A 15,407-nucleotide genomic window follows, 5' to 3' on the forward strand; every position below is an offset into this window, starting at 1 on the left:
CTTGTCCTATTCATTCACCTTCATCTTAGTGATGCGCAAGAATCATTCAAAGCAGAAACCGTAACTGCATTCATACACATTCATCATCACCGAGTGCTTACATGCTTATCAGGAGCATATTCTCTGTACGAGGTTGCTCAGTATCTTGCTCAAGGGATTCTACTTCGGACATTTTTGTGTGGAGGGTAGCCGGATCAAACCATGCAAGTCCTTTTCCGATTAAGTGGTATGACTTCCGCTCTTGCTCTGAGCCTGATCAGCCCTTCCCTTATTGTGCCATTTATTCTTAGCTGAGCAAGTCTGGTATAGGTAAGGCCAGCTCGGGGTGGGTGGTGGGATGGAAGCTGGACAGTGTGGGAGGCCTGTGGACTGAGAACTGAGTGTATTGAGAGGGAAGCTGAAATTGCCATCATGGACGGGACAACCCCTGTCATCCTCTCTATACTGAGCTGAGGCAGCTCAGGAGCACTTTCAGTTACAGACTGACCCAGCCCCGAGCCTCAAAGCGGTTTGGAGGGACGTTTGTACCATCTGCCATCAGACGGTAGACACCCAGTACCTCCAACCCCCGCAGACAAAGACTGGTTTTAATTAAACCTAACCTATATTATTTATCTTAAATTGCACATGTACAGTTTAGTTTTTTTTTAGTCAAGCTGCTTAAAATATTTTGCATTGCATTTATATTTTCTATTATATTTTGTAATATTCTTATTGTGATACTATTGTATGTACACTGTACTCTATTTATTGCACTATATTCCCCAATGCTGCTGTGTGTAACTTGAATTTCTCCTACAAGGAAATTAATAAAGGTATATCTTATCTTATCTTATCTTATCTTATCTCAGCACACTGCAGTGTCAGTCAGTCAATCAGTGATGTTCCAAAGCTTCGAGACTCTGCTGTGAGTTTGTACTGTAGCCTGAAGGACCGTTTTCAAAGAAATTGCTGAATGATGACCGTTAAAAAAACTTTAAAAAATAATTTTCAACTATTTTGTTGTAAGCTTTTTGTCACATAATATTAGGGTAAACACAGATGTTACCAGTGATACTAATTAAGGTATTGCTATTGTGCATGTTGGCTCACTGGAAAGGCTCTGCTACATTAAATGGAATGGAACCTTGAAGGTCCAGGATGTAACATTTAGGAGGATCTATTGGCAGGAATGGAATATAATTTTTATAGGTACGTTTTCATTAGTGTATAACCACCTGTACTTCACTGCTCACTAAATCTTACACACTTGTTCTTTAATAGAAAGAAAAAACTAAACACAATACTGTCACTAAAACTGTTACTAATACACTGTCGTTTGCACGTGCAGTACATTAACATTGGTAGGAATATACAGAATGTAAGATTCCTCTACTGATTGTAACTGATTCTTTATCTGTGTCATTTTTCCCAGGACATGTGATCACCCTCAAAGGTCTGAACCTGAGGGACTGCCCCATCAGTTTCCCTCCGCAACACATTGTGAACCAGGGGCTCCGGAGCATCCTCCAGTTCCTCAGGAGTGCTATGGCTAAGCGGCCCGTTAGCATGAGGAAGACCCCCCCAGGTGAATCAAAATGCACCTTCACAATGCAGCAGCGTGTTCAGTATGCATATGCGTTCCAGCCATCTGCTCATTTTGTCAAAGATAGGACGACTGGCCACAAAAATAGCTCTTTGCCCTGGTACCACTTCACTGGTGTGACTTCTGTTGCCTTGGAGACGGCGCGTGCTACTCGGCTGACTCCTTTTTCCCCCCCGCTTGTTCCAGCTCTGTAATATTTTTAGCCAGATGAAAATGATCGATAACCTCTGGGCTCTAAACAGGAGCTCTCTGTCACTAAGCACTGTCTGAAGGTAATCACTGTGAGAAGCCCAAGACAGCCCTCCACAGGAGAGGCTGCCGCTGCACAATGAGCGCAGCCAAACCCCTCAATCAAACCATTTATCTCCTTGCCTACAAGGTTATTAACAAAGGCAGGGCTCCGGTCTCCTGGGGGAAATCTCCTTTCAATTAATTGGCTCAAGTTTAGCAGATTTGAATAAACACCATTCATTTGCATACTGCATTGTCATCAACCTTTTTTAAGCTGCGATAACATGAAGCATTTAGCCCGTTTGAGTCATATTATGTTACGTACACGCAGCCGGTAGCCACTAAAAGCTTGCGGGCCACATATTCTGCCCTGCAATAAGAAAGGAATGTTTTATCTGCTATTAATGGTTATATAAATCTGTTGGTAAACCACTGGCACATCTTTGCTGCAGTTGGACAATAATATCAGATAGTCAACCAGTTACTGTTATAGCTGCAGACAACAACCATTGTCGCCAGTATTGGCTGCCCCTAACGTTATACTTGTTGCTGCCGTGCTTGTATCAGTGGTAGAGTTGCCAGTGGTGGAGAAGCTCCAGCTGTCAGAGCTGATGGGGTCCAGTATGGAGGAGCAGGATGAGTCAGTGGATGAGGACGAGCTGCAGAAATTCAAGGAACTCAAACAGAAGATGATCCTGCTGGACAAAGCTGAGCTGGGCTCAGTAGCACGGGGGGATGGAAACACAAAGTCATGTCTTCTTGCTATTACCAAAAGGTAAGCAAAGTGAAAGTGTTTGTGTGAAAGGAATAAGAGGGTTTTGAAGTGAAAAGACATTTTAGGATATACACTTATTTCTAAGATTTATACCACCTTCATATTTGTACATTGACTATGAAGCTACAGCCAGGAGATGGTTAGCTTAGCCTAGCATAAAGACTGGAAACAAGGGGAAACAGCTAGCCTGGCTCTATCCAAAGGTGAAAAAGTCTACGAGCTCCTCTAATGCTCGCTAATGATTAAATTAAACTAATTATACCTCGACAGGGACCAGTGACTTCCTGGAGTTGCCTGACAACTGGTCCGGCAGTCACACACAACAGTCACACACAACCCCCCGTAAAACAACAGATTGTCGTTTTTACACTTCAGTTCTTAAGGATTGAGCAAGCGAGATATAATTAGTGAGCTTTAGAGGTGTCGGTAGGTGGATTTTGTTACTGTTGGACATCTGAAAGCCAACTGTTTCCGGTCTTTATGCTAAGCTAAGCAAACCGGTTGCTGGCTTTAGCTTCATGTTTGACAGACAGACATGAGAGTGGTATTGATCTTCTGATCTCTCAGCCAGAGAGCGAAAGAGTATGTATTTACCTGCACACGCTCAGAGAGAACACAGTGACTAGTTATTTAATTGCTCCTGCCATTGTTTTTGTACAATGCATCCAGGCAGCAAATATCTGTTGGGCATACCTCATTTTTCACCTGTTCAAAAACACTGTGCAATGAAGTTTGAAAGTGTTAATGCTATCCAATAGTAGGACAGAGGAGGTGAATTGGTTTTTGTTTCAGTAGATTACTTTTGTGCTGAGGTTTGGACTCGTGGTGAAGGGCCAAATACATGGCATTGTGCCTTGGAAAAGGATAGCAAAACACTTTTTAATGACATTCTCTGCAGCAGAGACCGAGTGATAAAAATCTCCCAGGCTGTCTCCGCTGGGACTCAGAGCTCAGGAGAGCAATAAAAATAAAGCATTTTGTTTCAATTTATTCGTCAGAAAAAAGGCAACTACCAAGGCCGGCATAATTCCTGAGCTCCCTCTGTTTGACACTCAGCATTGGAAGAGGCCAGAAGAAAAGAAACAGGCTGCGATGAAAGAGCTGAAAGAGAAACAAGCTCTTCTCGAGCAGAGAAGAACGTAAGTTGATTTCTGCTATAAGATAAAATTCAACATAATAAATACCCTATTCACCCTCTTGCTGCACTACAGGTTGAACAGTAAATTACACTGCATGGATTGTGCAGAATATCCATGCCAGGTAATACCAAAGATAAGACAACATGTTGTTTCAGGGCTAATTGGCATTTACCCAGGTGACCCACAGTAAGGAATCCATATTATGTTCACTGTGTAACGATAGAAAGAATAATCAATGTTTACAGACCCCTTTGCAACCATTTAGACACAATAGCCCGAGAACCATTTTCCTTGACTTAGATCTATTACAGTGCATTGTTATCTGGCTCTCCCGCAGAAGTCAAGAGGCTCTTCGGAAGTGGGACACACAAGCCCAAACCACACAGGAGAAGAAAATGTCTGAGCGCAAGCAGAAGGCGCATGAAAGACAAAGAAAACGAGAGGTATGTGTGGAATAAATCACCAACACTACCACCTGTCAACCCTGCAAACCACCAGGGGGCAGTAGAGCACCACTTCTGTCACACTGGAGCCAGAGCTCTAACAATAGATATGAAATTACCACAAGATAAAACATTTTGATGCCAGTAAGTGACTTCTCAGGCAGTAGCTGTCGAGGGCAGCAACAGATGCCGGTGCTTGTGACGGAGTGCGCAGTGTGAGTGATCACACAGCAGCAGCATAAAGCTATCACAGCTGATGTATACATGCAGGCTCGCCCAAACTGTAGACAATGCAGACGGATGGTTGGGAGTGATTTGACTGTCAGATGCATTTCCATGCATACAGCTGAAGAGCGGCTGGTAATGTTTGCACTGGAGCAGCAACATGAGTGTAAATCTTCACTGAAAAACATCACAAAAACCAACCCCCTTTGGGTAATGTGACACAATGTGGTTGTTATGTTGCAGCTATGCCACTGCAGCTGTAGGCTGTGTTGTTTTTAGGATGTGTCGCAACAGCTGTATCATCCCATATGTACACAAACACAGCTCTCTAGAATAAAATGTGGCCGTACATGATAATAAACATTTCCCCTCTGTGTTACAGGAAGTAGAAACCGATTCCGAGCCCGATGATGAGGACAGAAGTGATGCTTCTCGGATTCAGATGCCTGGCTTTTCTGTCCCTGAGTGGGAGGAGGACAGGTAAATGAGAACTCTGGGTGACCAAAATAATGTCTACTACAGACCAAAAAACTATTACATAACCTGGAAGCTGAGCCAGTATAAGAATGAGACCTGCTGCATTGGCCAGGAATGTTCTTTTAGTTTGTTATGTCAGTATTATGGATGTAACAATATACAAAATATATGTTCTTTATCAAATCAAAGAATCCTTTTTTATTTCTGCAGTAGACTATAAACTGCAAAACAATGAATATTTACTTTTCTTTGTAAAAGTGATTGAATTTGAATCTTCACATATTTGCATCGTGATATATCTTTACATTCCTAGTCAGTGTGACTGGTAGCTGTAACACTGAATGTACAAAGTTACTGGGGACATTTTCCTAATATTCACTCAACATCTGACATATCTCAGAGTTGAAATATCCCTCACCAAAACTTGAATGCTTCTGTTCTATCTCCATTACCTCCTCTGTGATGGGTACAGATTTAATAAGGGAAAATCAATAATTCATAATGGTTTTTCATCTCATCGGTATGCCTGATGAAAAGACTGCTGTACATACTGAGTCTGTGATATCTTGAACATTTGGTGATACAGAATATTGTGATCCATATAGGTACAGAGACAACAGGTCTTTTTGGCATGCTGCATTATCTAGAATTGCCATGCAGATGCAGGTGGGAAGCTACAGACACCTAGTGGACAAAGAGAGACTATACACCCACCATACATCAGCAGTTTCTTTTGTTCTTCTTTAGCAACATTGTGCCCAAAACAGACCAACCAGATGAGATTGTACACCTTGGATTCTTCCGTTTTCAGTGATTAACTAAGAATAAAGCTTAACTAAGGAGAAAACAGCCAGTCACAGGCTTGCATTTTTAAGCAGTTGTCCATCAGACATAAAGGCTCTTACACCACTGGCCAGATGTTCAGTCTTTGGATATGAAATTTTGACCTTTGGCCCTCCAGATCTGCCCGTAGGCTGGAGCGGCAGATCTCTGCCCACGTTGAGAAGATGCAGCAGAGACGCAGTAGTCGCAGGGGCACGACCACCGAGCAGATGGCAGCGGCAGAGCAAGACGTGGAAGAGGTCATACTTCCATTATTCAACCCATCTATACTGAAGTCACTCACCAGTTATTGATCCATTGATAAATGTGTGCTTTGTTTTTTGTTTCTTCCTGCTCTGACAGATGAGGAAGTTACAGGCTCGGCTTCTGGAGAAGAAAAGAAATCGGGGAAGAAATTCTTTCACTATCTTTACTGGAGACACCTGGCAGAGTTTCCTTGAGAAACAGTGACATAGGTTATAATGGCAGTCACTCCCACACAGTTTTGTGGTATTGAATTCACGCTCATAATTGGCTGTAAAGACTAATCCCTTCACCACTGTAATGCTCTTCAAAATAAAGCAGCCGTTGCTGGGAAAGAGAGTTTTGAAATGTTCCATGATGTGTGTCTCTCTTTTACTTCCCTGTAAGACACCCATTATACAACTAGTCATGTTCACATTTACCTGACCGTGTTTACATTTAGTACCTCAAATATGTACAAAGTAAACATGGTGCTGCTACTTATGTGTCAGAAGGAAGCTATTCAGTGAAATGTTACTGGCTCACCATAAAGGTAAACCTAAGCTCAATCTACCTATTGTTTATTATCAGGTTATAGGATCGACACAACCTTTTTAGTTGCACAATAATAGTGTAGATCTGCAGCCAAATTGAGGAATTTCAGGTGTTTTTTTTAAGCAGAAATCACACTTAGTGCTCTTGTGAAAGTCTTCACAATCCATTGAAAGTGTTCTTCTAATGGAGCTGAATTCACAGACAAATGCTGATTTATTGCTGATAAAATATTATTTAAATGTGCCAGCAAACTTACATACATACAGTGTCATTTCAATTATTAATGTTCTGTTTTTTATAGCGGTTTGACAGTTAAACTTAGGAACAAACTGCAGGCGATGCAAAATAATGTTATTTGGTCCCCGCGGACACTAATAGGTGGAGATAAACTCAGAAAGGTGGGACTGCTGCCAGTACAGCTCAGAGCAGGACAACAGAAGCTGCTGCATATGTACAATATTCTCAATGGGTCTGCTCCTCAGATAACAATGATCCGTACTCAGCATTAAGTGTAACCTGTGCCTGTGTGCGATCGTGTAAAGTGCCTCCAGTGAATAATGTAACCAGAAGTTCCTGTTTTTACACTGGTGCCATGTTGTGGAACAGCCCTCTGTTACACATAAAGTCCTTACATATGAGAGGGAGTTATAGAAGTCAGGTTAGGACTTTTTTATACAGCATATATAGCTGTACACACACACACACACACACACACATATATATATATATATATATATAGCTGTATTTCTGATGGAGGCATTTTATATTTTGTGGAATTAGGTTGTTGAATATCTTGTGTTTCCTTTGTCTTCCACTTTAACATGTTATCCTTTTGATTTTTGTTTCCTTTTATGTGTCTAATAAATTAAATTTGCATTATTATTATTATTATTATTATAGTTTTCTGTTTTCTGATGAAGGTATTTGTGTAAATGTGCTTGTAAATTCTCAAAAACTCTATTGTTCTTAGTTGTTTTTATGTTAAATGTCTTGTGTTTTCTTTTTGTCTCCTATCATTTTAGGAACAAGTGTGTTACCTCTTCATCCTTTGGATTATTGTTTCTTCTGTGTCTGATAATCCAATATCAGAATAGTTCAGAATAAATATAAACCAATATAAATAAATCAAATCAAATAACTAAACCCCACTTTATATACACGTGGCTGTATATATATCTCATGACGAATGCTCCACACAAAGCTCACATTTAGTCAGAACTGTACCACCTTTTACAACATGGTACAAAAAGCATCCATATTCTCTTCCATCCATGCTCGGGGTTGTAATGGCAGTGCAGAAACAGAAACGAGCCTCCTCTCTGTCCTCGCTGCGAAAAACGGAGGCATCCCCGAGGTGAGAGGCAAAGTGAGGCAGAGGAAGGGTAGGCCTTGTCTTGGGAGACTTCTGCTCCTCCAGCAGCACAGGCAGCGTGATGTCAGCGGTGGCAGCACTGTTGTAATTGACTTGGTGGGGGCGATGGCGTCATTTTATGCCCTGGTGTAGCCTCCTGCTCCAATAGCGAAGGGGAGACGGATCTTTAGCCGACGCGACCGTGGCTCCCTTGGCCGGGATCGAGCACCGCCGAGCCGGACACTTGACGCCGGGAAACATGGAGGCTGTGGCCGAGGAGCTGCGGGCCGGCTCTCGGGTACCTGTCACTATCGATCAAATAGTTAACGATACACTGGTGGTGACGCTGACCTATCGAGAAAGGAGCTACACGGGGATATTGCTCGACTGCAACAAGAAGTGAGTGTTTATTTTCGTTTATTTTTGCCCTTTATGTGGGTTTTTTTTTTTTATCTCTGGGAATTAATTTAGCTGAAACTCTGCTAGCGGCTAACGATGCTAACCGGGCCTCCATACAAAAGACTGAGACACAGGTTAGCTCAATGCTAACAAGTCGACTTAATGGCAAGCTGGTTTTTATTCCAGCCCGAGTTAAGATGGTGAAATGCGTAGTTTTTACTGTGGTGAAATGCTTTTTATGTGCAGGTAGTTAACCCTGTCTGCAGATACTGCCAGTGACTTATTTTGAACAATAACTAATGTCAGTGGGTTCATCTGTATAGCTTATTGTTAGCCCAATCAAATACACAGCAGCTAAAACGTACTCAGTAAAAAAAAGGTAGGCCCTTTGCCTTTCAACACTATTCTGTACATCAGGTGTGTTTTCACGCATTTACACATGCACATGGTGTTTGCATGGGCTGTAGGAGTTTTCAGGAGGGATGTTTCAATTCAAATAAGCTGGAAATACAGCAGCTGTGTGGAGGAATAGCCCCACTTTTGATCTGCAGACACAATGGAAAATGGCTCTAAAGATGCATGTGGGATTGTGATGGACAACAACTGATGATGCTTTTTCTTTAAACCTGCTCCTGATGAGATGCAGTGACCATCTTAGGCTGTGTGTTTGACAAGAAAAGGCCCCTCGCTCTTGCCAGTTTAACTAGAAAACACAATCATGTGCGTACACTACAACAAAACCTCCTGTAAATGTATAATTTGACATGTATTGTTGTTCTTGTCTTGTCTTATCTGCCCCTCTTGGTGTGTCACATGTATAAGCCTTGTGTTGCTCCTGTGCACCTTAAAAGCCACTGGCTTTAGACTATTAATAGACTAACCAGAATCAGAATCTGACCAGCTTTGCCCCTTAGTATGCTTAGATAGTTTTTCATGTGAGAGCTCAAGCTGTCCTGAAAATAACCCACCCAAATGGGAAAAGGCAGGCCTTGGAATAACTTAAAATAGGCCTATATTTCAGGGCCTTGTCACTGTCAAAATTTGACTTCTTCTTCCTTTTCAGCACATGGAAATACATTTCCTGTCATTGTCTCCCACAGGCGGTATTTTTTTTAATGTCATCGTCTAGGCCTATCGTTCAGGCAGATCTCTGCATCTAGTTACACTGTACACAACGTGAAATGGCAACAGTGCGGGGGGGTGGTCATATGCCTCGTCCTTGTACTGTGCTTAACTAGCACTGCATGTTCCCTGTCACAGGCCGCCCTGTTTGTGCCGTGTCAATCACTGTGAAGGCTAATATTCAGGCTGCTTTAGGTGCACATATATATATATAAATATATATATTAAAAAAAAAAAAAGGTGAGAGGAACAAGCCCCACCAGGAGACTATTATTCAGAGGTGCCTGCCAGTTATCTCTCCTGGGGAGGAAAACAGGCTTCCCAAATGTGCACTAATTAATAATCCCACCACACATAAGCCCTGAGTAGGCACGGATGCAAAAACAAACTGAAATCTCCTGGCTCCTTCCCCTACATCTCTGAATCCCGAGTGATTCATGGGATTGTTTTTGTTCAGTCAGATGTTGGGGAAGGGGGGTTCCTGGGCATCCTGTAGTCTCTTTGTCTGCTGTCTCCTGACTAAAGCAACACAGCCATGTTACTGTTGCCTGCCAGCCACCTTTCTCAAAGACTCCTTGGCAGTTGGGCCTTCTTTGAACATGTTTTCTGGTCCCGGAGTATGAAAAAGAGCACGTAAAATAACTGGAAGAGGGTCAGTGATACTATTGCTCTGTTTGCGAGCCCCAAGGCAGCAGCAGAACAGATAACCGCCTGGGTGCTCGCGGACCCCAACCCCCCACATCTAAAGAATTTCCGCACACAGGTGACAGGGAGAGTAGTGTCAATAAGTCGCAGTCAAACAACAAAATAGTAAAATAGGTATTTCTGGTTGACCACTTAAAACTCTCAACTACTCTTTTCTTTTTTGGCCTGATTGAAAGCGTAAGGTTTTTGATTTGTTCTGTCCCACTGGCCTCGAATTATCAGACATGGTGAAATACAAACACGGCGTTACAATATCGGTCTTGTGCGGAAATTGCTTAACTAAAAAAATTCAAGAAATGCTTGTCATGTGTATCAAGAGTGTTTGTGTTGGCTTGGCTGAACTTCTCTGTAGCACTCTAATGAGACACACAGTTATTCATTTGTTGTTCCTTTTTTTTTCTCTCCCCCTTGTTTATCTAAGGTCCGGGCTATTCTGCCTACCAGATTTCGCGGCAAAACCCGGAGAGTGCCCGATACCTAAACCAGCTTGTGAAATCACAGAAGTTCTGAGTGAGGAACCGGTTTCCAAATCTCCCAGCCAGGATTCACACAGACCAAAGGATGAAAACACTCTCCCTGAAAGCAGCATACCTACTGCACCTCTTCCCTGCCCCGTACCCACACCAGTGCCAGCTGGACAGACTCCTTACCCTCCTTATTTTGAAGGAGCCCCCTTCCCTCAGCCCTTATGGGTGCGCCACAGCTACAGCCAATGGGTACCTCAGCCCCCTCCGCGACCAATCAAGAGAAAGAAGAGGCGAACGCGAGAGCCTGGGCGCATGACTATGAGTACTATCCGTCTGCGGCCACGGCAGGTACTATGTGAAAAGTGCAAGAACACACTGAATAGCGACGAGGACAGCAAAGACGGCATGAGCAACTCTAAAGCTTCTAGAAAAGAGAATGCACTACAGAGCGACGACGACGGCGATGACAAGGATACCCCCTCTAAGCTGTCGAGAAAAGAGGATGTAGTTGCAACCAAGGACACTAAGAGACGTGAAAACGGCACCAGCCTTGACAGCAAGCGCCTCAGGAAGGACAAAAGGGGAGAGGCTGAGGGGGAGAAGTTCCCCGGAGGTGACGTTATCCCCCACAGTCCTGTCATAAAGATCTCGTACAGTACTCCACAGGGCAAGGGGGAGGTCATAAAGATCCCCTCGAGAGTCCACGGCTCGGTCAAGCCATTCTGCCCCAAACAACTGGTGCAGAATGGTGTTGGAGAAAATGGCAAGACGCCTTCAGACCCCTCCAAGGAGCAACGTCACATCCTAGATGCCACGAGGTCTGGCCTCACCGTGTCCATTCCCAAACTCAAACTAACCAGGCCTTTTACAACCGTGGGTCAGGACTTGCCTTCTCCAAAGATCCGCTTGAGACCCCCTCAGAGGGAGGGTGAGGAGAGCGTGGTCGAGTATGAGGCAGAACTTGTAGGAGGCACCAGGAGACGAAGCCCCAGGGTGCCCGGTCCCTGCCTCCCCCACTCTGAAGACTCGGGGGAAGGCAAGAACTCTCTGGAGTTGTGGTCGGGGAGTTCAGGCGAGGAGGCGGAGCGCGGCCACAGCGACCTCACCCTTCTCATCAATTTCCGTAAACGTAAAGCAGATTCTTCTAGCCTGTCGGTCTGCAGCAGCGACAGTCTAGACGAGTCCAAGTCTTTCAGCTCTGACGGCACCTCACCTGAACTGTGCGATCTGGCTCCAGGCGAAGACCTGTCCGTAACCTCATCCTCTGTACCGTCACGGGAAGACTGCAAGACAGTGCCGCCGCTAACGGTGCGACTTCACACCCGCAGCATGACAAAGTGCGTAACGGAAGAGGGTCACGCCGTGGCGGTGGGCGACATCGTGTGGGGGAAGATTCACGGCTTCCCCTGGTGGCCGGCGCGCGTCCTCAGCATCAGCGGCACCCGCAAGCAGGAGACAGCCAGTTGCGAGGCCCAGTGGCCCCAGGCGAAGGTGGCGTGGTTCGGTTCGCCCACCACCTCCCAGCTCTCCGTTGCCAAACTGTCGCCCTTCAGAGAGCTCTTCAGGTCCCGCTTCAACCGCAAGAAGAAAGGGATGTACCGGAGAGCCATCCTGGAGGCAGCCAAGGCCGTGGGTCACATGAGCCCAGAGATTACATCGCTGCTTTCTCACTGCGACACGTAGGTTAGTTCATCCACATGTAGATAAATGTGTCCTTCTAAGACTTAAAACAGGGCTGGGCAATAAATGAAAAGCAGTTCTATTAATCTCTCACCTGCCTAATTTACGTCATGTCCGTATGTTCGCTTCATTAACTCTTTCTGACCCCTTCACTGCCCCTGAAAGTACAACAGCAGACCCCGTTTCCCTACATACAAGCAGCCACTCACTGTCACTGAGCAGGTGCTTGTGTCCTTCGTGTGGGTTCTTACAAACAGAGGAAGTCCAACTGGTAGTTTTACATTATGTGTAACAAACAAAGAAAAAAAACGACCCAAATGTTGTAACAGGGCTCCGGTGCATCTATCATATAAAGACAGTACAATAGGAAGAGTGTGTGTGTGTGTGTGAGAGAGAGAGAAGCTGGAGCAGTCTACTACACAGACGTTTGCAGGGATTCAGTTCAACAACAACAGGGGCATAGTTTTCTTTAAGACGTTACATCTTTAAACATACATTATGTATAAGATGCAGCGGCAAACTGAACTAAGAGATGAATAAAGAGTTGTGAAACACAGGGTCTACTAGGAAGCTAATAAAGGACACAGCAGTTTGAAAAGGGATGCATTAGTGAAGCATAAGGCAGCATTGAGGCTTTGCAGATCGGGGTGGAGATTTGATAGCACGTTAACCAGTCAGAGCACTGTATCAGATCTGCTTTTTGAATCTTGAATCTTTCTGGTTTAGCGGTCAAACTTTGAAAGTAACCTATGTATCGAGACTCAAGAGAATCAGTTGAAGTCTGGAGGCTGAAAAGAAGCGGTTTTGAGCCACGGTCTAATTGGTGATAACAGAATGAAACTGGAAAATACAACAGAACTTAATAAACTAAAACAAAGATACTGAAGCAGAGGATGTGAACTGTTCTCTGACAGATTGAAATATCAGCAGGAGCCTCCTGTTTTCCCCAAGCTGCTAATAGGAATATTAATGATATATATATATATATATATATATAATTACTGATATGATATTGTGGAAGTTTAACTGGAAGATTGTGACTCCTGAAGCTGACGGGACGCCACCAGCCAGACCGTATTACTGGAGAGGATGCGTCAGTGCTGTTAAAACAAGAGAAAGCACATTAACCAGGCAACAGACTAGCCTGATTCTGGCCTGTTATCAAGTTACTCACCGAAGTAACAGTAATTAGCGTCAGCTGATATGAACTGCCGGCGGCGACGTGAGAGTGACAGTCAGCGCCGGCTAAAAATGAGAAGCTGCTACCTGAATGTTTTGTACACTGTGACTCTTTGCTAATGAGAGGGAGCACAAAATGATTAAATGTCTGAGTTTAGTAAATCTGTATTTGGCCAACTCCGAAGTCAGAGTTGCATAATGGCGACTGTAGATCCCTGATTTGCTAATAGCATTCAATACCCTAAAGTATCCTGCAGATTGAATAAAGGAATCTAGTTAAAATCTTATGCACAAGAGTATTTGTAAATGTGGCCACTAATAGTGATGCATTCAGGTCTCATATTGCCCAGCCCTGCCCTAAGATTTCTTTCAACATATCTCATTCGATGACGTTCCTGTTAAACTTTAATTGAATGTGAGCTGAGTGAAACGGATTGTGCACCAACCTGCATATTTACACAATAATTCTGCCATGTCGAAGGCCCAGCTACATTCATGTCGTGAAGGAGTCGCTGTGTTCAAAAGCAGCAAAACAAACATTAATGCGAGCTTTAATGCGGGCACAGGCTGTACTGCCGACTGTCAACAGGAACAGCTTGTTAAAACGGCTCATTTCAGGGAAGAGTCCAGCGAATAGACGGCACCGCTTCGGCACAATGAAAGCAAAGGTATTACTGCAAGTGCATAAAACTAAGTTTTGTGCCATGTCTTAAAAGCACACTGCGGCTATGCCAAGCTTGTTCCCCTGGTTTCCTAATGCATTTTCCTCTGTGTAGCCAAGCAGCAGGTCCTCGACTCGCACTCAGAGGTTAAATATTGCCTTTGAGTGATAGGAGAGACGGACGGGCAGCTCCCAGCCCTTCTGTTTACTCTGTTATGGGCTCGGTAGCCAAGAAGAGGTTGGTTGTAGTTGAGAACATACACAGTAAGGAGTTAAGACAGGCCTATATTTGGTACTTTTTCCAGAGCTCATAAAGGAAGCGTTTCTCTTGCTCTGTCAGCCACACAGAGGTTTCAGCAGGCTGGAAAGTAGCTGACGTTCACTCCGCAGTGCATCCCGAGTCTTGGGGATGAATAACATGACACGTTGAGAACCACAGCTCTGCCAGTGCTGAGGCTCGTACACCGGATATTTGACCTGTCTTGTTTGCTCATTGTCTTTACTTTGTGCTCTTTTCTTCCTTTCTCTCTTGTGTAGAAGCCTGAGGACTGACTAGAGGACTGTTTTTTCTGAATCCTCAGACTCTGTCATCAAGACCCAGGAGGGGAGTACGTGAGGTTGCCACGGCTACTATTTATATGCCGGTTTTTTTTTTTCTTCAGTTTTTTTTTTTTTTCTCTTCTTCACCCCAAGGCCGGGTGAAAAATGCCGCCAAAGGTGGAGTGTGGTTGAGACCATGGATAAGGACGCAAAAACAAAAAAAAAAAAAGGCATCTCATGGTCTACTATGAACTAAACAATTCCTCCTTTTTTTGTTTTATTTTCTAGATCTAATCATATTTCAATAGAGCCGAATAACGACACTACAAGGACCCAAATGTATTTATTATCTGTAATGGTTTATCATGATCAACCCTTCTACTACAATCTCACAAACAAACAAACAAACAACCTCCCAGTCTGCTGCTGTCATTATCACGGCCCTGCCGCTGATGTGTTCGCTGCGAGGTCTAAACTCCGGCCAGAGGAAAGCCGGTGGCATCTTCAAAGGAATAATAATCCCCCGCCTCCCGCCCCCTTTGGACACCAGACGTTTGACCACGGTTTAAAAAAGTCTTACCCAGAATCCTCTTCTGAAAATGTGAACGGCTCCATCCAGAGACAGTAGTGACTGTTCCAGCTCTTCTAGCGATCAGTGTTCCCTCCTCGTAGCCTTCTGCGACATTAGTTGGATCTGTGGATGTATTTATACCGAACTCTATTCCTCTCCAGAATCATGTTTGTGTGTCTCTTCCATTTCATTTTTAACTTTAGGAGTGTCAGCGAACACCCCCCACCACCACCACCA

General features: G+C 44.1%; 2 protein-coding genes across 3 annotated transcripts; both read left to right on the forward strand.

Annotated features, from left to right (window-relative positions):
• Positions 1 to 1,414: 1,414 nt before the first annotated feature.
• Positions 1,415 to 6,314, forward strand: LOC118329593 (leucine-rich repeat-containing protein 27-like; the record flags this gene model as incomplete). The annotated part of the gene is given in 7 exon segments (XM_035663821.1): positions 1,415 to 1,567; positions 2,384 to 2,591; positions 3,590 to 3,730; positions 4,068 to 4,173; positions 4,781 to 4,878; positions 5,837 to 5,957; positions 6,061 to 6,314. Coding segments are annotated over 7 exon segments (822 nt in total). The 3' UTR covers positions 6,169 to 6,314.
• Positions 6,315 to 7,760: 1,446 nt separating this feature from the next.
• On the forward strand, positions 7,761 to 14,738 carry pwwp2b (PWWP domain containing 2B). 2 transcript variants are annotated; one of them, XM_035663428.1, is made up of 3 exons: positions 7,761 to 8,245; positions 10,494 to 12,218; positions 14,597 to 14,738. In XM_035663428.1, exons 1-3 carry the CDS (start codon positions 8,106 to 8,108, stop codon positions 14,613 to 14,615), a joined length of 1,884 nt encoding a protein of 627 aa, XP_035519321.1. In that variant the 5' UTR covers positions 7,761 to 8,105; the 3' UTR covers positions 14,616 to 14,738. The 2 variants fall into 2 exon arrangements, with proteins under 2 accessions (XP_035519321.1, XP_035519322.1); XM_035663429.1 differs by having other exon boundaries at positions 7,764 to 8,245; positions 10,494 to 12,222; positions 14,597 to 14,730.
• Positions 14,739 to 15,407: the final 669 nt, after the last annotated feature.

This window comes from Morone saxatilis, unplaced genomic scaffold, assembly GCF_004916995.1.
Source record: "Morone saxatilis isolate NCDOM2014 unplaced genomic scaffold, NCSU_SB_2.0 Contig19, whole genome shotgun sequence".
Taxonomy (NCBI): Eukaryota; Metazoa; Chordata; class Actinopteri; family Moronidae; genus Morone; species Morone saxatilis.